This window comes from Takifugu rubripes, chromosome 7 (assembly GCF_901000725.2).
Source record: "Takifugu rubripes chromosome 7, fTakRub1.2, whole genome shotgun sequence".
NCBI lineage: Eukaryota > Metazoa > Chordata > Actinopteri > Tetraodontiformes > Tetraodontidae > Takifugu > Takifugu rubripes.
Genome location: NC_042291.1, coordinates 11,772,193 through 11,799,474, shown reverse-complemented (window position 1 = coordinate 11,799,474; position 27,282 = coordinate 11,772,193). Strand labels below are relative to the sequence as shown.

At 42.0% G+C, this 27,282-nt stretch overlaps 2 protein-coding genes and 1 long non-coding RNA gene across 3 annotated transcripts; 1 reads left to right on the top strand and 2 right to left on the bottom strand.

Annotated features, from left to right (window-relative positions):
* Positions 1–594: 594 nt before the first annotated feature.
* tmem158 (transmembrane protein 158) lies at positions 595–2,166 on the bottom strand. Its single transcript, XM_011605516.2, has one exon. The coding sequence runs from the start codon at positions 1,850–1,852 to the stop codon at positions 1,151–1,153; it is 702 nt and encodes a 233-aa protein (XP_011603818.1). The 5' UTR covers positions 1,853–2,166; the 3' UTR covers positions 595–1,150.
* Positions 2,167–7,854: 5,688 nt separating this feature from the next.
* lars2 (leucyl-tRNA synthetase 2, mitochondrial) lies at positions 7,855–27,036 on the top strand. Its single transcript, XM_011605515.2, has 21 exons — positions 7,855–8,001; positions 9,993–10,234; positions 11,423–11,554; positions 14,474–14,565; positions 14,642–14,702; positions 14,782–14,871; positions 15,011–15,154; positions 17,229–17,336; positions 17,909–18,068; positions 18,318–18,422; positions 18,521–18,636; positions 18,716–18,999; positions 21,306–21,404; positions 22,807–22,944; positions 23,018–23,121; positions 23,624–23,803; positions 23,922–24,091; positions 24,807–24,884; positions 24,969–25,080; positions 25,840–25,967; positions 26,712–27,036. Exons 2-21 carry the CDS (start codon positions 10,004–10,006, stop codon positions 26,889–26,891), a joined length of 2,712 nt encoding a protein of 903 aa, XP_011603817.1. The 5' UTR covers positions 7,855–8,001; positions 9,993–10,003; the 3' UTR covers positions 26,892–27,036.
* LOC115250513 (uncharacterized) lies at positions 23,647–24,378 on the bottom strand. Its single transcript, XR_003889080.1, has 3 exons — positions 24,237–24,378; positions 23,917–24,025; positions 23,647–23,789 (listed from the first exon to the last, which is right to left on the bottom strand). It is a non-coding gene; the product is annotated as an uncharacterized lncRNA (long non-coding RNA).
* Positions 27,037–27,282: the final 246 nt, after the last annotated feature.

Here is a 27,282-nt window from a genome sequence, read left to right as displayed (position 1 = left end):
TTCTTATTTTCTATAGAAAACATCACCAGAGGATGGAGCATGGGGGCCATGTTTTCTAAATGTTGATCCTGGCCAGAGATCACCCACCAGATCAGCCATAAAGGTGACCCAGATGTGCACACAAATATCAGCTCACACCTTAATAGCCTCTGTAACAGTCCCTGTGGGTTAGGGTTCGGCTTCACTTTGAGCAGTGGGCAGTTTCAGGCCTTTTCTGTCCACATCTTGTATTCCACATGCGTTTGCCACTGTCAGCTCATCTCCAACCACCTGCTTAGTTATAACAAGTGCCACTTGCACAGGTTCAGCAGCATTAAAATAAGGTTACAGCTTGGATTTAAAACTGGAAAATTAGGATTAAGAAATACATTAATACATATGAAAACTCTGGACATTGATTGTTATCATATAAATGAGGTAACATCCTACCTGGTGCCTACAGTGGCAGTGAACCGTGACCAGTCATCCTGATCATGAGGGGTAAAATCTTTCCAAATACACATAAGACTATGACATTCTGGAAAAAGCGTGGTTTAAATCAAAGTGCACTTAAAATGGATCATGTATTACATGTGTTACATAGAACAGGACACAGAAAGACCCAGTAAGTTTTATTGTAATTTAAACTTTTATAACATTGATACAAATAAACACACATATTGAACTTGACATTATAAATTGTACAATGCAAATACTGAAACCTTCTCAGTCATATTATGTTAACTTTGAAGATGACAATAGTCTGTGTTATGGGTATATATGTGAGCATATATATGGGTATACAAACGTATTCTCACACACTATTTTTAAAGTTCAGTCTTCAGTGCAAAAGTCCTACACATTAATAAGGCAAAAACCTTTCTAGAAAGATTAAAAACTATACAAACACTGAGAAATCTGATGCTCACGTAATCTATAGGAACTCTTAACAATGGTATACAAAACACGTCAGTGTTGGTCCCAGTAAAGATTAATATTGGCTAATATAATCCATCATACTTTACCTTGATAGAGGTGTAATGACATCCAGACTGAAAGAATCTAACCAAAAAGGTCGTCCAAACTTCCACAATCATTCATTCTCGAATGGCTACAATTATATTATAGGCAGCACGGGCTAAATATAACTAAATTATTTGAATTACTCCAATTATCTCGGTCTCCGCTGCTCCATCCCGTTTGGGAGGAAACCAGCAATGATCGGAACCGGCCATATGAGGGCAGCAACGCTCCACACGATGATGACCAAAGTCATGAAACAAGCCACAAGTGTTGACTCGATGGGTTTTCGGTTCAGCCTCCAACTTTTGTCCCCCTTCAGCTCGTCTAGGCTGAAATCCACGCAGCAGAAGGCGATCTGATCACCGCTATTCTGGCCCCTCGACCTGCCCTGGCTGAACCTGCGGTAGCGGGACATCCCGCATCCCACGCACAGTCTCAACTCCTGCTGACCCCCGGTGACCCCGAGGTGCTCGATAACGACGGGCGAGATGGCCCTGTTGAAGGACGCGGAGAAAAAAGCCCTCCCGTGGTTGTTGGTGGTGTAGATGAGGACATCACACTGGAAACCGAAGCTGCTGTCCCAGCGCGCCACCAGAGAAGTGGGCAGCAGCCTCTGGACGCTGACGTTGCACTGGGACACAGTCTGTTGGGGGGACGCGTCGGGCGAGGCTTCGCTCTCCTCCACGGACCTCTTGGAGAAGCGCACGTCGACCCCCAGGTTGGCCAAGAACCTGCTGGAGGAGTTGATGGGCGGCAGCAGCAGGTCCTCGTCGCTCCAGCCTTGGCATCGCAGCAAAAGTCCGGCCACCGCGGTCAGCGCCACCAGGAGAGACAGAGAGTCGTTCAGCATGGCACAAGGCGCGTCTCTCCCGCTCGCATGGTGATGTGACGACCCGCAGGCGATGTTTGAAAACGCCACTGAGGGATTTAAAAGGGGGAAAAAAATCAAAATGCCGCTCTCGTTGGAGATGTGCAGTTCCCCGTCAGAAATCCGATCGTCCAAAAGCGGTCACATGCACCCCCCTCCCTGCTGAATATTTTCCTCTTGATAGATCTCCAAATGTGCGTTGCATTAGATTAAGAGGAGGATCATTGCGAGCGGAGCCGTGCGCCGAGCTCCAATCCTCCTTTGTGACTTTAGGTGTGAGCACGAAAACACAGAGGAGTGGCGAAGGGAGAGTCTCCAGTGCGCAGGACTTCGACGCGCATCTTTCATTCAACAGCCCAGATAAAAGCCCAAACTTTCTCAGCCCAAATGCATGAAATCACAACCTCCCTCTCCCGAGAGAGATCAGAGGATTGGATACCAAAGTCTCAAGCATGGAATCCAATATAATTGCGGTAACCTCTGTGGATAAAGTTTTTTTTTTTTTTTAAAAAAGAAAAGAAAGTATGTTTTGCAGGATTATTTGTGTGGAGTCAGTTTGTATTTAAAAATATGGCTACTCTGAGCTAAATAAATTGCTTTTTTTCTTTCGCTTAATTTGCAGTTACTAGATTGAAAGTGGACTATTGATGGTTAAATTGGTGATGTCATCCCAGTGATTGCTCCAAAAGATTGGAAAGTGCAGCAGCGGTGATTGAATTTTTAGCCGTTATGCAACCACAATGCTCACTGAATGAAGAGTGCGGGGGTCTTGAGTGCCTTGCTCAACAGCAAATTGGCAGAGTCAGTGAGGTGAAAGCAAGCAGCTAATGTCTTAAGTAATTTCCATTAAAGTCAAAAGCTTACGTGATATTTTCCAAACATACAATCGTGCCTGCTCCGGAAACTGAAAAGTGTCATGTCTTCAGAGGTTTTGTCCTTTATTCATTCTTTTCCCGCTCAGTATTAAATCAAGTCTTCTGTGCACTGCATGATCATTTGTCACGGTTGCCTATAGCGATGTGCTGCAGGTAGAAATGCTCTTTGGTTCATTCCCCCTGCATGATGAGCTGTCAAAGCTTCGTACACTGTGTTCAAAACAAATAACTAATTCATGATCCTGAGATTCCTGATATTTGCATCACTTCTACCCTTTCCCTCTCTGCACATGGGTTAGCAAGCACAAAAGTGCCAAGTTTTGACCAAAACTGCTAAAGCTGATGCATCACTGCGTTAAAAATGCTTCCACTCTGACTAAATTTAACCCCTTGTTACCCTAAAGGTGCGTAATCCCTTCCCTTGTTTGTTCATCTGTTCTCTGCTTTGAGCGCAGTCTGGTTGGTGATGTTTGCTTCCCTCAGCCTGACAGAGATGTAAACACACCGTTCATCTCCAGTGTGCCAGCAGAGGTTTGTGACACACAGCCAACCCGATGAGCATTAAGCCCAGGACACAGCTGCAGTTAATCTCAATTCCGTGGACTTTAAATGTTGCAGCAAGTGGATGAACACCTGGTCTACTTTGTCAGGACCAGGTTACAAATCTCACTGAATTCTGGGTAAATTGTTCTGTTTTAAACTGGGCAGACTCACCCCCCTCTCTCTGTACACCCTTGATTGTACAATATCTTTTTGCACATTGGTACAGAACGCCTCCATGTTAACCCCAGATTATATTAGAATCATTTTATTAGTTGATTGATTGGTTTTTCCTATTCCCCTTGTCCTGTTCTGAACACTCTGGTTGTCATGTCAGCATGAAAAGGATGAGAAAGAGAAACCTGGCTCAATTAAAATGAGAAACTGAACAGGTTCTTAAGACTACCTGGTTTAAGGTTCCCACTTCAGTTAGTTTAAGAGAGCTTGTCATTCAAGGTCCTGTGTGGGAGATTTGGCAGCATCTAGTGGTGAGAATATAGAATAGATCTCTTCAACCTGCTCCTTTTTCACAAACATCTAAGAACTAAGAACAAAATAGATTAAAAAAAATCAATACTAATGTTTATTGGTTCGAGTATGGTTGTCCATTCTGGGCTCCTGTAGCAGTAGCTTTCTGTTGTATTATGTGTATTTTATTCTCAAAGAGCAAACACACACACACACACACACACACACACACACACACAAAATAAGCTCTGTGCATTACACACAATAAAAAGCACCTAAATCAGATTTAGCAGTTATTTCACAATTAAAAGATGAACACTGTGGACTTTGAACAACAAAGATTTTCTTCCTCATCCATATGAGAGGCTAATGTTATAACTGATTATATATTTTCCGCATAAAGAATCTAATTTTTTTGCATGATGTTTGCTGTGTTTTGTGAAGGTCAGTAGCGTTTGATAGGTTTTATCATCCCCCACCTGTCACTCACCTAAAGGTCCATTTGGCTCTCTGCTGCTTCTGGAGTATAAATGTTCCTATATTTATTAATGGGGGAAACACTTTGGCCTTTTGTTTGAATTCATAATATCTGTGAACTACTCTGTTTCATCTGCAGAGGCTTGAAAACATAAACAGCTCTTGTGTTGAATATTTCCTTTTTTAAATGGTGTAATCTGCTGGAGAGGTCTGCCTCCATGTGTTTGATGTGAGCACTGGCTGAAGTGAAAGCCGCTTTAGCCTCTATTTGCACTTGAAAGCGACTGAACATCCTCCTCCCTGTTTAGACTGCGATGACGCTTCCTCCACAATCTGCCTGAAAATAATCATGTAACTGTTTTATTCTCTGTGTATAAACTCAGACATCGCCCCTCTAAACGGGCAGCGCTCTCCCGACAACGTAGCGGTGAGCGAGTGAATATGTAAATGACTTTCTTGTTCATTAATTATGCCATAAAAATGTAAATTGCTTTGGTGACATAAATGCAAATGGGACTAAGATAAAAGTCTCTTTTGCCAAAGGAGAGGGAATGAAAGATTTAGTTGTTCAAAAAAGGGCTTTTTTTTCAGGAAAGCAAAATAAAAGGCCTGCATGTGACCCCTGGCTGGCCGTTGGCTGCCCTGTGCTCGATCAGATACCATTAGTCTGACCCACAGTCACCGCTTGTCTCCGGCACCACTAATTACTGCTGGGACTCATCAGTGGCGCAAAGCAACACCGACTTCCTGGAAGTGAAGGTGAATGCATGTGGAGCAATATGAACACTGAAATAAGATGGTCACAAGTCTGCAACGATATCTTTGCCAGTTTCACTCCAATCTCAGATTTCCTTGCATTACTGCTGAGCCCGTAGAGGTCAGAAAACAAAATATCTCAGCAATCTTGTCATTTTATTGATTTGCCTTCATCCTCTTATTGGTTTGGCCTCGATGGGTGATTGTGGCTTTATTGCAGATTATGGAATTAAAATACACAAATGGGTGCTGAGTTCAATTTTTTTCCGCAGCATTTTGACATGGTTCATTATTGCATGGCCTCAGTGAGAAAGTGAGAAAGAGGAGTAAGCAGTCAACACAAAGATGGCCCAGGGAGTATTAAAAGCGCCTTTACATATGGGATTATAATGTGTTTCTGTGAATGGATTACAATCAGAAAGTACTTCAGTGCTTATGTTTACTCCCAAGTGTGATATTAATCCAATATTGGTTGTTGCTGCCTTTCCTGGCGGCAGACGGCACCGTTAGTCTTTTCAGGGTGTTAAAAAAAACAACGGCTCTAGAATCAAAATAGTCAAGGAAAAAGTTCTTCAAGAAGAAAAGTTATTCAATCGCCAAAAGATGTGGTCTTTTAGAATAAGATGACAAAAATATTTATTTGTGCCTCACTAGCTGCTCTCACAGTGTGTACCTGCAGCCTGGACCCACTGTTTCTAATGGATAGCTGCTCTGACATCTAAAAAGTAAACTGGCAGCCAGGCACAAATATGTATGTCGGTTCATCAAACTAAAGATCACACCAGGAAAAACAATAAAATTCTGCCAAAGATTTTATATGATCTCACTTGAAAGCTACTCATTTCTACTGCAGGTGTCTCCCCAAGGATTTTTGTCTGCGGGAACAGCTAAATGAAGGATACATGGTGCTGTCAATGTGAAATAGGGCCTGGAAGCAACATCACACTTATCAGGTAAACGGAAACCAGCATCTGTGATCGTCCCCGCCGATCTCCGCTAGCATAGCTGCTGCGGGAGATTGCTTCTCTGTAGCACCAGCAGCTTTTTTCTCATCAATGTGGATTGTGAAGCACACACACACACACACCCATCCACCCACACACACACACACACACACACACACACACACACACACATAAAGGTCAGCGTGTATAGGTTAAAACAAGTCCCCCCCACTACTATTGGCTCAGTGCCATCTGTTTTCTCCATCATATTACACACAGCTGCTGTAGCTGCTCCGCGTGGTCGTTTGTCATCGGGTTTTCTGCTGGTAGAATGTAATCGGCCTCTGAAACAGGAAGAAATGGGATGATTACCATGAGTTGTCTGTACTGGTGGGACTGGGGAGGCAGGTGTGGGTGAGTAAGGGAAAAGCGGATGATTACATTGCTTCAAAAGTAATTTCTTTTTTTAGACACGCGCACAAAAAAGAAAAAAACAAGCTGGTTATACTTGAGACCAATGCAGCACTCCAAAAACCAACTTGACAAAAATCTAAAAATAAATAGTGGCGCGAAGATGACGGGCGTGCTGGTTTACTTTTAATTAGCGGACACAGAAAGAGGTGGAACACTGGGTGAAACTGGCAACTAGACAGAGGATGAGACTTCCAGACTTTCAAGTGGTTCCATGTTTTATCTCAATGTTGCTGTAAATATTGTCAGTAATAAACTGGCTCAGCTTGCTTAGATGCTCCCTGTGGATGCTTGGTCTCCATCTGCTCGATATAATACAAATCAACTTCCATATATGTCAGAGAAGAGTGGAGAAAATCATTTATAATAAAAAATACTCTTTAAAGAGACATATGCTTGCTTATTAAAGTGAAGGCACAGATTTTGAAGTTTCACTTTTCTTGATAAGCACTGTCAATGGAAGGAACTCCTATAATTTAGCTTATTTGATGGTTGTGATGCTGCAGGGGTTCTTCATGAGAGCCGAATTGCTACTGGAGAGTTTAGCATGAGTGTTCCTATATTGCTATATTTTACATTAAAGTTAAAATTTGGGAAACACCCCCTGCTGCCCTCCACAGTGCAGAACTGCCAGGTTGGAATGAACATCTGCAACGGTTTGTGTGTGGACAGTTGTGTGTCTCCAGTGTGGAGGGAGCCAATTTCCTATTTCAATTTCATCCCTTCAACAACATCCTGTTTTGCTCTGTACAGAAGCATTAAACTTTGCTGTAGGACAACAGGCTGGAGCCAGCAGGCTTAGCTCACTGACATCAGGCTGCTCTCTCTGTCTCCTGCCAATGATACCCCATCCTCCCTGTTTCCCCTGCATCTGACTTCTTTGGTCCTTCACTGATTCTATCTAGATGACACTTCAAAGGTAAAAGCTACAGGGAGGACATGTATGAAAGAAGGCTCTGATGAGACATTGCCCCCTCCTTTGCTTAGATCTTTCCAGCTCTGTGATAAAGATTAGAGTGAGAAAAGGTACGCTGACAGTTGGCAGTTGAGACAGAGAGAAATAAGACTTCTATCATATATAAGCCTCTCATTGTGAGTCCTGTTGGCTATAAAATGTTGTAACATTGTTACTTGAATGAATTCCTTTTTTAATGTGAAATTTTTAATGTGAATAAAAAAATAAAATAAAACAATAAACATGCCGGCAATGCAAAATAAAATGACAACAAAACAATTTTTATGTTCAAAAAGAGTGGTAGGCAATCAAACTTATTCAATCTCGCCACTCCTCCTTATGTTGATTCAACATATACTATAATAAGAAATAAAATATTTATTTAAAATAACATAAATAAATCTTAAATACAAACACATATTATGGGCTGACACAGGGCAAACTATAGACCAACGCATGTGTCAGCCTACATGTTGTCAATAAAGTTTATTCAAATCCAAAATGGCGGCGCCCGTAGAGAAGTCGTGATATTTGGAAACAGGGCGGTTATACTATATTTTGTCGCACAAGACGATTGTAATTAAATGGAGTGGATGCATATAATTTCGAACATAACGGCGATACAAAGAATCTGGAAATAAAAACGTGAGTACAATAAAATAGATTTAACAAAATTATTAAAATGAGACCCATAACCTGCTGACTTAGAAGATGTGACAAGAATTACCAGGAGGCTTATTTATAAGTTTGCTGATTTGCGCTTTGAGGGACATTTTATTCATTATTAGTGTCAGCACACGTTCGATAGCAAAATACTTTGTTTAATGTCGCAGATTTTGAATTTGGTTGGTTATAGCTCTTACAGATGCAAAATATTTAGGTTTCTGATTACAGTTATCATGGTAAATAATTTAACCAGTCTTTCAGCTTATAAAGCAATAATTCATATGTACATAATCATAATACATGTGTTTAAAACATTTAAAAAGGCTTCCTGTTAAATTAAGTGAATCACTTTTCTTGTCTATATGCAGCTAGATATACATCTTTAATGTTAACATTGACAATGACATCTAACAAAAATTTAAAATATTCCATCAAACACTATGTTAAATCTATCATTACTACTGACTACTGATTTAAAAGTGGGGTCATAATAGAGACTGAAAGTGTGCACATATGTCAGTTTTATGTCAGCAGAAGTTGTCCATCATTCCTTTTAGGAAGCACTGAAATGCACGAGTCCAGTCACCATAGAAACATTTTTCTCAGTCTCTCGCCTCAGCCCACTCACTCACACCTTCAGTGATGCGCACAACCTTGGGTGTTCATTCCTCCCAGCCTCAGGATGAAGGTCTGTTGACTTCTGCAGATGCTTACATTACACTGGTGAAAATTATTTCACTCCAAACGGCCCTTCATATAGCGCTACTTAAATTTTTATGTTTATTACATTTCATCTATGTGCTCAGTTTGGGTGCATGTTTTCACAGAATATTCAGTCCCCTGATTTTATTCTTTCTGTATGTTAATCAGCATTGACTGTGGAAATGTCAGGCTGTCTAGGATTTAGGTGCAACAAATCCCTATCGTTTTATCACCAAGAGGAAAATACTGATATTTTCGTTACCTTGGAAACTTCATATACATGTCTATGTCCAGATGGTGTTCAAACAGCAAATATAGGTCATTATTACACACACTATTGCCTGAGTGCCCTATATATACACACAAGTAAAGCCTCACCTATATGCTTTATTTATTACCCTAAGGATAGAATTGAAACAGCTTTTGTTAATTCTAATACAGAATGATTCTCAGTTATTACCCAGAGATGCACAAAATACCCTTGGCTTTGGACACCCTTTTACCTCTCCCAATACAGGAGCTTATGTGACAGCTGGCGTTTGTCTGTTTATGAGTTAGCAAAATAACTCAAAATGTGATGAAGAGATTTTCATGACATTTTCACAAAATGTTGATAATGGGGCCAAGAACAGATGATTTAATGACGGAAATCAACCTGCCTTATCAACCTTATGTACTCTTATATACGCAGCATATAGGCAGTAGTAATAATACTACTGCTATTGGTAACTTGTACATTTAGACGTTGAACAACCTCCATTAAAGGTGAGGTAGGCAGTCCAAAGAAATCTGAGTGAGCAAAGGAAAACCTAAAAATTTAAGGCACGTTCTCCGACCAGTTGCACGGCAGACCAAAATACTCTTTTTCACATCTGAGCAGATCAGGGTTGCTTTAGTGACGAGAGTCCATCGCTGACATCTCAGCTGACAGCATAATGACATCTCGCTGAATGAGCCTCTGATTTCACAAATCCATGTGTGAGTGACGTGGAGAGAAGTGTGAAACAGGAGTGATGATCACATGGCGAGCTGCTCGCCCACCTCCTCAGTCACTGGGACAGAATCACATGCACTGTTCATGTGCCAAAACTAGAGTATCAATTGTATTTTTTTTTTTTAAATGTTAAATTTAGCTGTTTTTTTTAGAGAAAACATGAAAATAATCAAAACACGCCGAAACATATATGTGTAATGTATTTTTTCTTTGGGGTTGATATCCTAACAAACTGTGTTTTTGCATGCTCAGCTCTTATTTCTCTCTTTTTCAGGCGACTGGGTCATGCAGGGGTCAGTCAGACGGTTGGCTCAGTACCCGCTGGGTGTTGTGTGGTCTGGCCATGTCAGAGGTGCTCTTCGAGGGCCATCTCCTTGCCTCCTTTTTCCTAGCATCAGGACTCTCTTCAGTGAGACAGGAGTATGGGAGAAGGTCTATCAACCAGAGACCCGACGCAGGGTGGAGGAATGGTGGCACCCACGAATTATGGCACGGTGGAGGGAGTCAGCAGAAGAGGTGAGATGGGCTTTCACTGTTCAGAGTTTTCTTTTACGAGACAAGGCTGAACCTTGAGAGCAGAAATTATAACCAGGATCCCAGAACAAAAATTCTTGATGACATCTATGTGTACGAAGCTACAGTCAATTGCATTTGCAGAAACAAGGTCATTTTTAATCAAGGCTATGGTGCATTTGCAGGCTCTAGTAATTTTAGTTAGAGAATAGGAAAATGAATTTGGAAGAATAACCATGGTCTTGTTGGTGAACATTTCCATGGTGATTATAATGTAAACACCATCTTTCATAGCATAAATTGTTGTTATTAAGGGGTAATGGCATCATATTTAGCTACAGGGCCAGCGTATTTCTAAGTGGTCGAACCATAACATTGTGGAGGTGGAGTGCAGCTTTCTACATGGTTATAATACATTTTTGTTGCTGTCAGGTTCAGATGATTTGATAACACAATGGCAATGATCCTTACAAAGAGCCGTCCTCATCTTTAAAGTGCTGAAATTGTTTTCCTTTCTCTGCATGAAGTCATTTCCTAGCTCTAATCAAAGCAACTTGAAGCACAGGGCAATTTTTTTTGTGTTGTCTTGTGAACTGTCAATGGTGCTTTTATTGTGTTAGTTTAGTTAAAATAGTGAAACAAATGAAACAAAAAAACCTTAAAGCATCCTTCCTGTTATTTCCTGCTATTACTGGCAGTGACTCTGGCAGCTCGTCTCAGAGCCGGAGGTTTGGCTCATTATATATCCTAATGGTCTCAATGTGCAGCCGTCTGCAGCAGACCGACAGTGATTAAGTGTATTCACGACAGACCTGGGCCTAATGATTTTATTGAAAAATTCATGGCTCAGGGTTGCTGTAATCACATATAGCTGAGTGTAACCAGTACTTACTGCGTTGCCATGGGAACAGTGTTTTGACTGTAAGCCATCCACTATCAGAGCCAACGCAGATCAGACACTATAATCAGATACTCTGAGTCTCAAACAGTTATACAGAAACAGGCCATTGGCTCTCACTCTGTGATGTGATGAGTTATTATTCCTTGACCTCATAGGTTAATCCGGTGTCTTATTTAACACTCATCTGGAAAGCGAATGGATAATAGAGGCTCATGCCCTCTTATTCTGCTCAATATGAAAATAAGATTTTATGCCATTACTCATTCTTCATTTTTTTTTTTAAATCACAGGGTTCCAAGAGGAAAAAGTTTTATGTCCTCTCCATGTTTCCGTACCCATCTGGACGCTTGCATATGGGCCATGTACGCGTATATACCATCAGTGACACGATAGGTCACTTCCAGAGAATGAGAGGCCATCAGGTTTGTCTGCTTTTCATCTTACGTTCTGTGACAAATTTCCTCTAAAGCTCACAGACGAGAGCAACAACCCAGAGCTGGTGTTAAAGAGAAATTCACCCACAACTCTCAGTGAGAAAACTGGTAAAGAGTACCTTTTAACTCCCTATGCTATCCTGCTACTATGATGAATTCTGAACTTTAGAATAAATGGAGTGTCCGGCATCTGTTACATGATGATAATCTAGAAAAATAGCAAGTTTATTTATTTTTTTAAAGCAAATGACTTTACTTCTAACTAGCATAGTCATTCTCAATGGTGAAATCCGTTTTCTCATGATCATATTACACCATCCTAGAAGGGTGTCATTTTACTCCATCTATTTCTATTTCTGGTGAGGAATATTACATGTTTATTTTAAACATTTTGCACTAGCACTGAAAAAGAGACCTTTGATTAGATGCAGCACATCAGTGCAGTTTGTTTTAAAAACCTGCCACTGTAGAGGTAAAATTTATCCTTCCAGTTTCAAGTCAAAGCCTCGCAGTGGGTATTTAACGCTCAGCTTGATTTCAGTAAACAGCTGGAGTCGATGGTGCTCTGATTGGCGTTTGTCAGGCGAATCATGCTCCTGCAGTCACACACACACACACACACACACACGCACACACACGCTTCTTATAGAGCTAACTCATTCTTTCTTCAATGTTTGATTTTTCCAGCAGGTTTTGTGTCTCTCTCACCTGTAGAGGAAATCTCCACTTCCCTCTTTCCTCCCTGAACAGAATCACAGTTTTACCTGACTGGAAACCATTTCCTGTCCAGCACTCTGCTCTCTCTCAGCATCTGTCACGATGCATACCTTGTTCCGCTGCATGAGCACAGTCTTTTCCATTCAGTAATGAAGAAGGGTTTGTTCTGTCAATTTAGTTCACCTTAAATGCATCTCATGGCTTTTAAATTACATTTCTTGGGGGTTTTTTATATGAGGAAAAATAACAGTTTTATACTATTATTAATGCGTTTCTCATCTTATATCCGATCTATAGTAGAATGTTACAAATATGTCACCAGATTCACGACCTTGTTACTTGTTCACCCTGTTTGAGTTATGAAAAGCATTGTTCTTTATAAAAAAGTGGATCCGAAGTAAGCTTGACAGATAGGCAGCCCTTTGAGCAACTGTAGCTGATTCTGTCATTATTTCATGACAAATTAAAGATTTAAAAATTATCTGGAGTTAATTCTAGTGTTAAAAAATTCAAGAGAGTTATCACTACGGGAAAAAATAAAAAGCAGAGAAACCCTAAAATAGCCAACATCATTGGCAAAGTCTATGATGAATATACCCTTTCATTAATGTAACTTCAGAGAGAGGTTAAAAACTAGTAAATTAAAACCTGGAAAATCAAATTATTCAGAAAAATCTCCAAAATTGGGGTTGGCACTGCAGCGGCATGTATGGAGGCTGATGTAACTGGCTCACTGCTCTTGATTCATGTGACACATCTTTCTGTGTATTTCTCCTCACAAATTTTTGCACATAAATGACCAGTTCATCAATTGTGGGTTGTGGTGGTTTTTTTTGTGATGAATGCTGGCTTCCATGAGAAAAAGTGTCTTAGGGATAGAAATTGTTTGGCGTGATGGCAATCGATCGGATCGAACGGTTGATTACAGAGGAAATGCTGTCTTTCTCTGATCCTGGAGCTTGATGAGGAAACATGCATTTTGATGCTGCCACAGATGGAGAGAAGCCTCTCGCTGTGTGGGTGGACACTTGCATGCAGCCGAGTGGCGTGACATTGACAAGTCTCAACATTTCTGTCATCGTTGTCGACTCTGTCGGCTGCGGAGTGATGCATCTCTCCCGGGCTGGCACTGACATGCTTCATAGTGCAGAAGAGCAATTTGAGGCAAGGTGGCATCTACAGGAGTGAATGTATTTTTCACTGAATGTCCTCTGACTCCTGCTGGTGGCCATCTTTCATGGCCGTACTGTGAGCCGCCAGTTGACAGGTCGGTGTCTGATATCCTGGCTGTAGGGACAAACACACACCTGAAACAGCGAATGATGAATGAATCTGACCTTATCTCGAACACTGTCGTGTTCCACATGCTACACACACATGACTAAACAGCTCAGGAGCACGGCCATGTTTAAAAAAGCTGTTTTTCTGTTTTAGGTTTGTGCCCCACTCTCAGTTTTCCTCCTGGGGAGCCACAGTCACAACGATTTGCTCTTCTTAGCGCTCTTATCCTGATACCGTCCAACCCCGGCTTTACAAATGAGTGCCATGCAGTTACCATAGATACCAATCCATCAGAAACCTCAGACCCATTACAGTCCAAACACTGATCCACTCTGGTCCTCGACTTCTTCCCCACTCCTGTGTCCAGCCTTTTTACACTCTTCTGCCTTTTTTGTCACCTACAAGTAGAAAAATACGAATAAAAGCGCTGATAGATCGTAACTGAGAAAGTTTGCTTTGTGAATCATTTGTCTTGGACTGGCTACTTGAGTTCTTCAATACAAAGCTTTGTCGGGCTTGTTTTCCTCTCGATTTGACATTATGTAACTGATGTGGTTACATAAATTTGACAGAATCTGAATGCATTAACCATCACAGAGTGCATAATGGATCTGAGATCACAGAGAAGCACACATTATCATATATAATTCTACTACTTACAGGCTAGAGCATTTCAGAAATGTTTCTCTTTTATGGACACTGTCACAAATTTGGAAAAGTGGTGTGTAAATCTTATAAGCAGTAGACGCCGGACACCATGAATTTCTTTTGTATCGTGTTTTTTTATCTACATAATTGCAAAGAAGACAAAAGAAATGGATTAAATACATCTTTTATTAAATATATATGCGTATGTCACTTAGCTGTGAATCACTCAGGCATCCATTTCTGATATTCTCACATCCACAGGTGTTGAATCCAATGGGTTGGGATGCTTTCGGACTTCCAGCGGAAAATGCAGCCATTGAGAGAGGCCTTGATCCAGAGGAGTGGACTAAGAGGTACGTGTAAACGCCAGTGTCTTCCTACCAATCTTTAGCCTGTACCAGCTTTAACATTGCCCCCGTGTCACCTCAGTAACATCCAGTCCATGAGGGAGCAGCTGGACAGCCTCGGACTTTGCTTCGACTGGGACAGGGTGAGAAAGAAGTGAAGGCTTGTTCCGGTTTGCTCTGTTATGAACGATTAACCGCTGACCGACTGGCTTTGCCCAACAGGAAGTGACCACCTGTCTTCCAGACTACTACAGGTGGACGCAGTATCTGTTCATCAAGCTGTATGAAGCAGGACTGGCATACCAGAAAGAGGTTAAGAAATGTCTTGAAACTACTGTTAGGATTGCTTTAGATATTAGAGACACTCTTTGGGGTAGAAAAGAGAGTATTAAACATAAAATCAAAGCAAGAGGATTGAGCTCTGAGCAACTTTTCATGTCTGTGTTTGCAGGCTGTGGTGAACTGGGATCCTGTTGATCAGACGGTGCTAGCTGATGAGCAGGTGGATGAAAATGGTCGATCCTGGAGGTCTGGAGCTGTGGTGGAGCAGAAGATGCTCAAGCAGTGGTTCATCAAGACTACAAACTATGCCAAGGTAGGACTCGTTGGAGTGCCTGTGCTTGACAAGTGGTGTTTGAAGAGCTGATAGCAATCATGGCTGAGGCATAAGTCAGAGCAGCTGCAGCACTGGCTCTGCAATCAGACCCCTGGAAGCGGTCGCCTTTAGCCTGGCGTTTTCTGACAGAGAGTAATGTCATCAGTAGGCTGGTCTTGTTGATGAGGAGCCTGCACCTTTTCAGAGCGCAGAGCCAAGCCTGGGCCTGCTGCAGGGCAAAATCGCCCTCCTTGGACCCAATTCCCCACAGGAAAGATGGAATGTAGAGCACAAACACATGCAGCACATCGCTGTTGTTTTCTTACAAATACACAATGCGCAGGTGAGGACAAAGAGGTTTTCAGTCCTTTGTAAGGAACTCAAAAATTCTGTTGTGGGATTGACTTTGAGGAATTGCAAAATCAGAATAAAAAACCTTGTGATGAAGTGTTGTCCATATATATTATATTCAACGTGTTATTTACTGTACAGAAAAAGAATAAGAGGGAGATCTGCCTCCAAACGTTTCTATTGTTTGAAATTGAACAGTAAATAAATGTTTTTTGATGAGTTTTTTTTTTTAAAAATGTATCTGCGACTTCCATTATTTGAAGAAAAAAAAAATCTTGGTCCACGGTAGGAGGTCTCCCAGTTCTAGCTGCAGCGCTGAAGTCGGCCATTCTTGTCGGTGTCAGAGGTGTAAGAGGAGGTGGAAGCAGCCTGCTGTGACAATGTGTTCCTGCATTTCTAATTTTCTGAACAAAGAGGTGGGAATGTAAAAGAAATGCAAGGTGTTGAGGAAGAGAAGTGAGAGATGGAGAGGAAGAGGAAGGCAGACGCGATCAGTCCACTGCCTGCCAAATAAAAAGCTCTGTAATTGGACTGATTTGCTAAGTTGATGTTTCTCTGCTTGCCTTCTGTGCATGTTTGAGACAAAAAACATTAGCTCCCAATGATGCTTATTCAGAGGTCGTCAATTTTACCTGTCCTCCTTGTTCCACATTGCACCACGTGAGTCGTTACCATGTTGCTTCTTCCATAATGCGGATGACTGCATTTTATTGCTTTCATGGATTTTTAGAAATGGGACCTGAAGATGCAAAATGTTCACATTGCAGCGCTACATAGATTTCGATTTCTTGCATGATCACACTTCAGCACACGCACCCTGGGCACCTGCACATTACACTTCACTCCAATGTGTATTGCCCAACTGATGTTTAACTCTAATGTTTGTAGCTGTGCTTGATGTCATTTAAGTATGTCAGGAGGCGTTTACAAGGACGTGCACCGATACTGAACCGTATTCAGGTGACCACAGAGCTTCTGCCCTTGCTCGGAAATTTATAAATACGCATTCTTGTGCACTAAACACTATGCTAATCTAGGATTGTGAAAACATTTGCTTCTTTTAATAGATTATCTGTAGGTTATTTCTGGTTTCCTCACCCCCTCTTCTGTCAGAGTTCACAGTCACTGGGATCATCTTCCATTATTCAGAAATTCTATAACCGAGGTTAAGTCACGCTAGTGATGAATAACTTGTGTTCATGTTTGTTACTGCCTGTGCTGCGATGGGGTAGTGCATACGATGTTGCATAATCAATTGTGACAAACTTAGAATGAAATATAGAGCGGCATCGTCTCTGCCTTCAAACCAGCTGCGGCTTTTTGGCCTAAGCCTTGTTGTTATGCATAGCCTCCTTTAATCTCACAGAATAACTGTTGTTGGGATGCACGTGCGTTTGGGACAGAGCACGTGTGTGGGCTTTATAGGCGATTGCTTTGCGATATCAAGCAAAGTAGGACGAGTGGAGGTCAGGATTTTTGAAAATCCTTCTTTTTTTGCATAATGTGGCCTGGTTGTCTCTGCTGCTTTGTTAAAATAAATTGGCTGGAATTCTAAATATGCACACTGACTGGATTGGACTCAATTGCTTCATTCTCCAGCACTTTAGACAACCGTATAATTATCGAGAACTGGTTGCCCACTTGCAGAACATACATACATTTTCTCTTCAGAACTTGTAAAAAGAAGTAAACTTGTGTCTTTGTTTTCATCTTCCTCCTCCAGCCTCTCCTGGATGCTTTGGCAGACCTTCCGGAGTGGTATGGGGTCAAAGCCATGCAGGCAAACTGGATTGGAGAGTGTTCAGGCTGCTATTTCGATTTCAAACTCAAGGTAAATTTGTGCTCACTGCTTGGTTTTTATTCATTCATCATCCCGGCTTTCTTTCAATCTCAGGCTGTCCACCAAAGGTTGCTCCCTCTTTTCTCTGTTTTCTGCTTTTCATCTCATCCTTTCTCAACACTGATTGCTGGTTTTCTTCTGGACTGCTCTGTTCACATTTGTGTTTCTATTAAAAAGGCAGCACCAAAGGAATAAGTAATGGCATCTTGGTTTTCAATTACTGCTGTATGTTTAAGTTCATGGTGCCATAATCAGGCATTGCTTTCTCACACACTTTCAAGAGCTGTAATGTTTTAAATTTGGAGGGACTCTTTAATTTCCTGCCCTTAGTGCTAATCATATACAGTATATCAAAATGGATCAAGGTAAAATCCTTTTGCCTTATACAACTGAATCAGTTATTTTATGGACAGATGGTATAATGTATTAAACATACATTTCATTTCATTCTATTTTCAAATCAAGTAATTGTGGCAGACTAATGAGGCAGAAGGGCCTCCTCATTAACTTCAGTGCAGCTGTTGATACATGGAGGCTGAGAGGTCGCCCCTCTTATCTTCCAGGTGAATGGTGAGGAGACGGGAGAGACCTTGTCAGCCTACAGCTCCTCCCCAGAGACTGTGTTTGGAGCGGCTTACCTGGCTATCCTCCCCACCCACAGACTGCTGTACGGTAACAGCTCAGTCCGCCCTACCCTGGAGAAAGCCTTTAAGCCTGGCAGAGGTGAGTAGACTGTGAAGGATGCCTTCAAAAAAAGCATTTAAAATTGCCTAAACAGTAAAAAAAACCCACAAAAACTATATTCTTTACACACATACCTCATGTATGATTGCATGTTTGAAGAATTCTAACATGTTCATGTAGACACCAGAGTCCTGGTTAATTGCGATTTCTCTGGGCTTGATTGTTGATAATGAGCTACCAGGGGAAGCAGCGGTGCCTCTCTCACACCCCCTGCCCTCTCTTTTCCAGACTGTCTAACAGAAGTCACCGCCTGCAATCTTTTCACCGGCCTCGAGGTTCCATTGGTCGTCTCGCACAAGGAGGCATTTGATGGTTATCTAGATACCGTAATTGGTGAGTTTTTTTGATGTGAGCACATCATGACTAGAGTAATTTATAGAATATTCAGTTCTAATGGAGCCAAAGTTCATGCTTTCACCTCTGTCCAACAGGTATCCCTGACTGCAGCGAGGAAGATCTGTCGATTGCCAGATCGCTGAACCTGAGCTGGAACACTGCGCTGAAAGAAGATGATAATGGGATACAGATGCTCATCAATTCTGCTGAGGTCAGCGCTCTTTACGATTAACACAATTATTAAATTATAAATATGGGTTTTTCCACTTTATTTTATTTCCTTTCTGTAGTTCTCAGGCCTCACCAGGCAGCAGGGATTTGACTCTATAACCCAAAAGGCCAGAGAACAGAAAGTTGGAGGCCACCTTACCAGCCCTAAACTCAGGGACTGGCTGATATCGAGACAGCGGTACTGGGGCACGCCTATCCCTGTTGTACACTGTGCATCTTGCGGTACAGTGGCTGTCCCTGAAGAGGAGCTACCAGTTCTGTTACCAAAACTGGCATCGCTCACAGGAAAAGGGGCTTCTCCTCTGGAGGCAGCTCATGACTGGGTCGACTGCAAATGTCCCAGGTAAGAAAATCCAAATTAATTGTTTTAATATTTTATTTAGTACAGTACGGTGGTGCTACATTTTCAGGTAGTCTGGTTCCTCCCACAGACCAAAAACATGAACAAAATGTTGTCTGGAGACTAAATTGGCCCAGGATGTGAGTGAATGGCATGTGTGGTGGACTGATAACATATCCAAGCTCGATTCCTGCCTCTCACCTGGTGACTGCTGGAATAGCCTCCAACGTCCCTTGTGAGAGCAGAAACAGAAAACAGACTGATGGATTCCTTTACTTATTTATGCAGTACCACGTTATGTTTATTATCCTTTTTTCTAGTAATATTTCTTTACTCAAGTTACCCATCATATTTTTAACTTCCCCTTAAATCCCTTCATATGCTAGGTGCCGACTGACAATTAAATTATTGTACGTGGTGCGTACTCAGAAGGTGTAATGCTGATGAAATGAGCATGCAGCCAGTCAGCCTGAGAGGTCTGACAGCATTACAAGAACACAGAGCACTGACGGGGAGCTGTGATGTGTGATTAATAATTGAGTCCTGACAGGGTTTGTAATAAGTGGCATCTGTGACAGAAGGAGCAGGAGATGATGATGATGATGATGATGATGATGCTGATGGAGGTTATGCAAACCAGCAGCGCCTACACAGACACACGTTGTGTTGTACATTTCAAACTTGAACAGAACATTGTACATTTCAAACTTGAACAGAATTTTATTCCGCACACCAGCAGTTTTCCCTCACTGACATGGAAATTCCTTTCGGAATAGAGCGAATCGCTTGCTGATATGGCAACACGTTGATTAAAACGATGGCCGTCCCCAGTCGCAGATGGCACTAGTCAACGGATTATGTGCGCACACTTCCACAATACTACTGTAACAATACTACTGTGACATTGTTATTGCCAGTCTTCCCATCTCCCCTCTGTTGTTAAGTGACTGTCGAAATTTGTTCTGCTCATTCCTCGACCATGTCCAATTAAAGTCTGAGAGGAACAAAGATGGGGTGGGTAATGAGAGATTGCTTTATTTGTCCTTTAGGTAAAGTAATTTCCTGTGTGCTTGTTTCCTGGGGAAGCCATCAGCAGTACTGTAAATGGGGCTGCCAGTTGAACCCTAGCCTAGTTTGGCTAGGCTCAGCTGGGAGATTGTGTGCAGGTAAAGACAGGGATCACCTAGTTAAGACAGGCACAGAGACAGCAGATGGTGGGCTGTATTCTGGGAAGAGAGCTTTTGTGGAGTGGGCAGATGCATCTCTTTCCTCATCTGTTTAAGAGCCTTTTGGCTCTTTTTGGCTCATCCTGCAAACACTCACTCACACTTCACAGGACTTTTGTGTAGAGGTTGTTCCAGCTTTAGTTGCCCACTGCTGTTGCAAACTCCTTAGAGACTGGGGTGCACCTGTGCATTGTCTGTTGTTGCAGTTGTGCATCAGATGACCACAAACTGGCAGAGGGGAGAATTGTTGAACTCACCGCTTTGATTCCTTGTTATAACGGTGCTGGGTTTTTATGATTTTTTTGATTTGAAAGAACAACTGTCTTTGGAATATTAACCATGGTACACCTTGGTCTTGTTGCTAGGCAACCTTTGGTTCCTACCTCATCAGCACACCCTTATTATAGACCAGTATAGTAAATGGTCATAGGGTTTTGGTTGGTGTGCCTGTCTGTGTCACTGCCTCTGACAAAGAAATATTTGAGACAGACAAAACATAAATATCCCACAAGATCTCGAAACAATATGTGCTCTGTTGCACATAGTAAAGCTCAGAGCTGAGCGACTGTTTATCTTTCCGGGATGCTGATTTCAACTCTAGAGACTCATTATGAAGTAAAAAGGCAGATGCTCCCAGTGTTCCATTTTGTGCTATCCATCAAAAATCTAAGCAGAAAAAAGTCCAAAGCTTTTAAAGAGTCTTTGTGTATGTCCTCTCCTTCACCGTGAAAGTACGGTAATGTTTAGCAGATTCCCATCACGTTCCAAAGCGCCGTTTGGCTTGGATAGCAAGGGGTACAAAGTGACATTTCCAACACAAACACATGATCATGTGTGCCGACCTGTCAGTCAGGCCCCTGTTAGCACAGCCCGTCGGTCAGGGCGCAGGAACAAGAGCGCCGCTGCCAGTGTGGCCTCAGCTGTGTCTCTCTGCAGGGACGTCCAGCCAGATTTGCACACACATTACACGCATCAACACAATTTGTCATTTCAATAAGCTTACAAACACTGTGCGATCATTTGCTCGGGTAATGATTCGTTTGGTCGTTGCAGTGCCCTTGCCAACTCTTTGTCTCCCGTTAGGTGTAAAGGCCCAGCCAGGAGAGAGACAGACACCATGGACACATTTGTGGACTCAGCCTGGTATTACTTCAGATACACGGACCCTCGTAACCCACGCAGGTATTTAAGGCCACCTCTCGAGACTTTAATTTGCAGTTTTCCCAAACACTGACTCAGAGCAAAGCCTGCAGCATTCAGTATTTTTGTTCTGGTCTCCTTTTTTTTTTTTTTTTTTTTTTTAGCACAATCTACACTGTGCTCTTTTAAATTAAAATGAAATGTCGGGAAAGCAAAAATACCTCCAGCAATGGGTGTCTGCATTCCTTGAGATATATTTTTAAAACTTTTCCTCTATTAAATCTGCCGTGTAAACAGAAACTTCTGCGTTCATTTTCTATGAGCGTCATTTAAAAGTTAATACTCGAACAACGACTTTAATTATGTTCACTGTTAAAAACGCCCACTAACCCGGTATAAACAGGCAAATTCAGCCGTGTACAATCACTCTCATGCTCTCACTCATCTGGAAGTTGCATTCCCCGGCCTGTAGAGCTTAGGAGGCCATGGCTGTCACCTGCTGGGATGATGGCGATACCCTGAGTCTAACAAAAGAGATTAATTTCCCAGTGACCTGACCTCACTGTAAAGCTGCTTTAAAAAGGAGAGGGAGACTTCTTTCCTCATCACTTTTCATAGCAGGACAGATTACTGCTCTACAGAAAAAGCAATTACGTTATTTGTGCATTTCGGTTAGCCTGCTGAGCCTCGCGTGCGCCATGGGAAACGATGTGAAAATAAGAAGCAGGAGATGGTGAAAGTAGCAAATAAGAAGGTGTTATACGTAAGTGTGGGGGGATGCAGGGTTATATATTAGAGTTCCCCAGCCTGAGTCTGGCAAACAGGCTAAATTACTTTCAGCTTTGTGAGTTCATAAGTTCTTTCCCTGGTTTAATTATCCACAAACATCACGCCATCAGCCAGAGAGAAACTAGTGACTAGTGAGAAATGGGACACAAAGATTTAAAAAGAAGGAAAAAGCAGTGAAAAGCGTCACTAGATGGAATTCCTGCCTTTCTTTTCATCATAGCATTTTAAAAGAAAGTCTTAACTTCTTTTTTATCATTTGAAGAGCCAGGTTACAAAAATATCACTGCTGGATTAAAAATGTAGTATTTTATTCATGTTGTGAGTATCCAGTCAGAGAGAAGAGACTTCAGAAGAGTCTTTAGAGTGCTTTCCCTCATTCCTGTGAATTCTTGTGCATTAGCTTCAGCCTGCCCTCTAGAGGACATTTTTTGTTCATATTTATTGAGCTTGTCCCAGTCAGCCATTGCTCAGCAATGTAAGTTATAGACCAGGTTTATCCTGAGGTGACATTAGATGTGCTGATGAAATGAAAAGTTTTGATGAATTTTTTCACAATGTTTTTTTTTCCCACCTAAATGTGCTCTATTTATTACAACTGTGACAATTAAAGAGAAACTCACAGTAACAGATTCACAATCTTGCTCCTCCCTTTTAGACCATTTGAAAGACAACTAGCAGATCACTGGTTACCTGTGGATGTGTACATTGGAGGGAAGGAGCACGCTGTCATGCACTTGTACTACGCACGCTTTCTGAGCCACTTCTGCAAGGATCTGGGTCTGGTCTCTCACAGGTGCAGTAACAAGGGCTTCATCCTTTATTCCATGGAAATGTGCTAATTAACTGCATTTCTCCTTCACTCTCAGGGAACCATTTTGGAAGCTGCTGGTCCAGGGCCTTATTAAAGGCCAGACTTTTAAGCTGGCTGACAGTGGCCAGTATCTCAAGAGAGAAGAAATAGACTTCACAGGTGACAGTTAACCTTTGTTCTCAGTGTGTTTTTCTTTGTCCTTCTCAGAGTTCTTATCAGTCCTCCTAAATTATGCTGCAAATTAAAAGTGGCATCAAAATCCAGGCTTTGTGATCAATATAACAGTCTCTCTGGTTTGCTTAGAGTGTTTTCAAATGACTGCCACTGATTGCCTTTCGTAACTGTCTCTGTGATCAAAGATCTTCCGTCTCGCTTTATAGCTCGGATAAATCGGATCAATAAGAAATGCAGTAGTTACAGAGAAATGGAAACCTTGATTTTTGTTTTATGGATATAGATTGTTTGTTCTTCTGCAATTCAATTGCCTTCTAAATAATTGGTTGTTGAAGAGGAGCCAGTATTGATGTTATGACATTCAGTGCACAGAATGAAACCAAATCACTGTGGAGAAAACACATTATTTTAATAATTTGCACAAATGCAGGAACTTTCACTGGCTTTTTTCCACCAGCTGCTGATCTCTGCGTCCTTCCTCTTCCAGGTAAAGAACCAGTTGCCTGTGGTGGCGGTCGCGTCGAGGTGACCTTTGAAAAGATGAGCAAGTCCAAGCACAACGGCCTCGATCCTCAAGACGTGGTCCAGCAGTATGGTGTGGACACAATGCGACTGTATGTCCTTTACGCTGCGCCCCCAGAACAGGACATCCTCTGGAATGTTAAGAGTGAGCAGTGATGCTGACATCTCGAGTTATTTATAAGCATAGATTGAATGTAACGCTAGGTCATACATTAGACTGGCATGCATAATGCTCACAATGTCTGAATATATTTTTACCCCAGCGGATGCCCTCCCTGGAGTACTGCGTTGGCAGTCACGCCTGTGGCAGCTAGTGACCAAGCTGCGGGAAGTTCGACAACATGGAGACGTGCCTATCCCTTCATCTCTGAAAAAGAAGGAGCTGGCTGAGGCAAGAAAGATTTGGGAGAACATGAACTACGCCATTCAAGAGGTAACGACTGATATGTCTCCTGTTTGGGGACAGTTGGTGTGAAAAATAACAGCCAGCGCTCATCATCCTTAAATAGCATTCAGTTTCTCTTATTGTTATTTACACTCAACTGTAAACTTTGAAAAAAAATAATAATTTGATTTACCTGCTGTAGATTGTGCTTTTTAACAGTTTCAAGGTCATACACTGGTCCAAGGTCTTAGGGCGGTTATTGAGAGCCATGGCCTCGCCATTCTCATGCACTGTAACCTGAGACTCTCCCAGGGTAAAAAGTAAAAAAAAAAAAAAAGAAGGGGACGTAAATTGATTTTAGATCCACTCCATCTGCTTTCGGACTATAAATAATCTCCACAGCCTGCCAGGTTTTTGTACACTGTCTTTGCCCCTGAGGACTAGAGCTTTTAGAGGACCTCAGGCTGTTTGTTATTAGCCCCCACAGCCAAGAGAGTCCTTTGATCCATCCCTCTGAATAGCCCTGTGATCGACCTCTTGCTCCCTGTAGGCCTTCCCAACAGGGTTCCTCTTCCCAGAAGGCTAAACAGAAGGCTGTTTACAATGTGTGCGTTTAGCTGTTACATTTGAGTGTAAACAGAGAGGCTCCTGCGTGGCTGTGTAATTTTTCTCTCACAATTACTAACGGCCAAACCCAGAAATTTACCATAACCAAAAGTAAAAACCTTTTTACTACCCCAGCTATTTCTGTGTTTTCTGCCAGGTGACAACTCACTTTACAGAGGACTTCCTTTTTAATACAGCCATCTCTCGCCTTATGGGACTTTCTAATACACTGAATGTGAGTGCGCTCTCCAGTATGTTGAAATAGACATGCAACAGTTATTTTTAGCTTGAGGAAGTCACTTTTTTGTGTCATTTTCAGGGTGCAACAGCCAAGGTGGTGCAGCACAGTTTGGAGTTTGAGGAAGCTCTCGCTGTGCTGGTCTTGATGACAGCACCTATGGCCCCTCACCTGTCGTCTGAACTTTGGGCAGGTCGATGGCATATAAAATATTTGCACATAATCCTTGAGATGATGATTTTAAAGATGTGTAGAGAGTGAAATGCTTTGAAAAACAGGGAAAAGGGGTTAATATTGGAAAAACATGTCTTTTAAGTTTGTTTTTCTTTTGACTAAATGTGCATTTTAGATTTATTATACTCAGAGTATCATCCTGTCTTGCAGTAGATTGATCTTGAACGCGAGCATGTGAGTTTTTTAGCAGAGTAGCATAATGTCTCTGTAAGAGGACGTTGTCTTAGTCTAGTACCCTTGTGTGATTAGCGCAACAATATACCGCTGATGAAATCAGAGCAACTGATCACGACAGTTGCCCAACACATGACAAGAAGTTATGTTCTGCCACTTTAAATCATCCCCTGATTGTCAAAAATGAAATAAGATGTGGGAAAAAATGTGTTGTGGTCGAGATCTGCACTCAGGTTAATTCGATAAATACATAGAAAGAGGAAGAAGCCGAGACGTGTTTGTGTTTCTACACGTTAAAAGGTGTCATGTGACCTGCGCTTTCACTTCGGATGGAGGAAGTTCACATCCTTCCCCTGTGCATTCAAAGAGAGGTTAAATGAGGCCTGATGTGTGTGTATGTGTGTGTGTGTGTGTGGGGGGGGTGGGGGGGGTTTTTTTTTTTTAGATTTTTAGCATACATCAGAACAAGGACAGCAACCTTAGCTTTGCTCAGTTGTAAACCGACACAAGAGATCCTTCAAACCTTGAATATTGTTTTCCCCAGGTCTCTGTCAAGTGAATAACCCCCTCAGTGACCTAATACAGCGGGGAGGGGATGTCCTGCAGCAGCAGTGGCCAACGGTGGACCCTAAATACCTGGATGTTCCTGAGTTTGTAGAGCTCTCTGTAATGGTAGGAACAAACACACACACACACACACGTGACATGTGATGAGAGCAGAACTCTGCCTGTTTTTCATGGTTTGATTTGGTATTTATTCTGGGGGGGAAAAGGAAATGAAACTTGAAAAGTGAAATGAAACCTACTGTTTTGTTAGACTTCCATTAATTTGGGGATTGCGTTCAATGTCAAGCCATTGAAATGAGGACATTCCTCTAATAGGATGTCAGTTTTCACCACCTCAGAGGGATTTTTTCATGTTTTTTCACCTTTCTGATAGGAACAACCATACACACACACACAGTTGAAATATTTGAGCTCCCAGTGCTCAGTGATGATGAAGTTGGTTTTACTTTTGACTGAACACTCTGTTGTGGGTTTCTTGCCTACCCGGAAAATCTTACTCTCTCAGGCCTTTAATCATGTGCTCTAGAAAGGGACACATACACACACACACATACACACACACACAGACATTAATTTCCCGCTACTTCCAAGATGTGGTCAATTTGCCCATGTGCACACATCCTCGGCTTGAATGTCAGACCCAGAGGACTTCTCCCATGCCTGCCACTAAATATGCCTTTCATATATTTAGTGTATATGTGACGGAAAAGGGGGAGCTGTTATTTTTTAGATATTTACGCCACAAAGAGGGATGGATTCACAGCCAGACAATACAAACCTTCAGCAGAGGTTCAAATCTGTTGATCCTGGGTTAACGGTAACATTTTATTTTCTTTCTCTCACACTCAGATAAACAACAAAGCCTGTGGGACAGTGACAATCCCTCTGCAGGCTTCCAAGGATTTAGAACTGGTGCGGCAGCTCGTTCTCGAGAGCCCACTCGGACAGAAGCTACTGGCAGGGTGCTTCATCAAGAGAGCCATCTTGTCCCCAAGGACAGCACTAATCAATTTCCTTATTGATGAGTGATGTTTGTGCGGCTTGTGTCACTGCTGGTCGTCGTTGGCTGGTGTCTTTTGATGAGATACATTCAGCCAGAATAACTTAAGTGTACATATTTCAAGATATTTTTTTAAGTTAAATGTGTTCTTTTAATAAAAAAAAGTGAAATGAGTCACCTCTTTTAAACACTTTAATCGCAACATCTTGAGTCCAAATAGCACTCCCAGCCCATAAAACCACTTGGCACCATCGAGCACTACATCACACCTCTCTCCTGCTATATGCTGCTTTTGGCTCAGCCACACATTTGTGACATTCCTTATCAGTGTTTGTTTCAAACAGTTTCTACATTTAGCTGCTGATCTCTTCTGTGTGAAGCATTTGGACCAGCCGATTGGCTCCTGGGCTCCAAACATCC

Excerpts from the sequence above, each read along its gene's own strand:
- lars2 (XM_011605515.2), top strand. The coding sequence starts at position 10,004 with ATGCAGGGGTCAGTCAGACGGTTGGCTCAGTACCCGCTGGGTGTTGTG. Across the intron at positions 10,235-11,422 it reads GGAGGGAGTCAGCAGAAGAG|GGTTCCAAGAGGAAAAAGTT; the intron begins GTGAGATGGGCT and ends TTTAAATCACAG. Across the intron at positions 23,804-23,921 it reads CATCCTCTGGAATGTTAAGA|CGGATGCCCTCCCTGGAGTA; the intron begins GTGAGCAGTGAT and ends TTTTTACCCCAG.
- tmem158 (XM_011605516.2), bottom strand. The coding sequence starts at position 1,852 with ATGCTGAACGACTCTCTGTCTCTCCTGGTGGCGCTGACCGCGGTGGCC.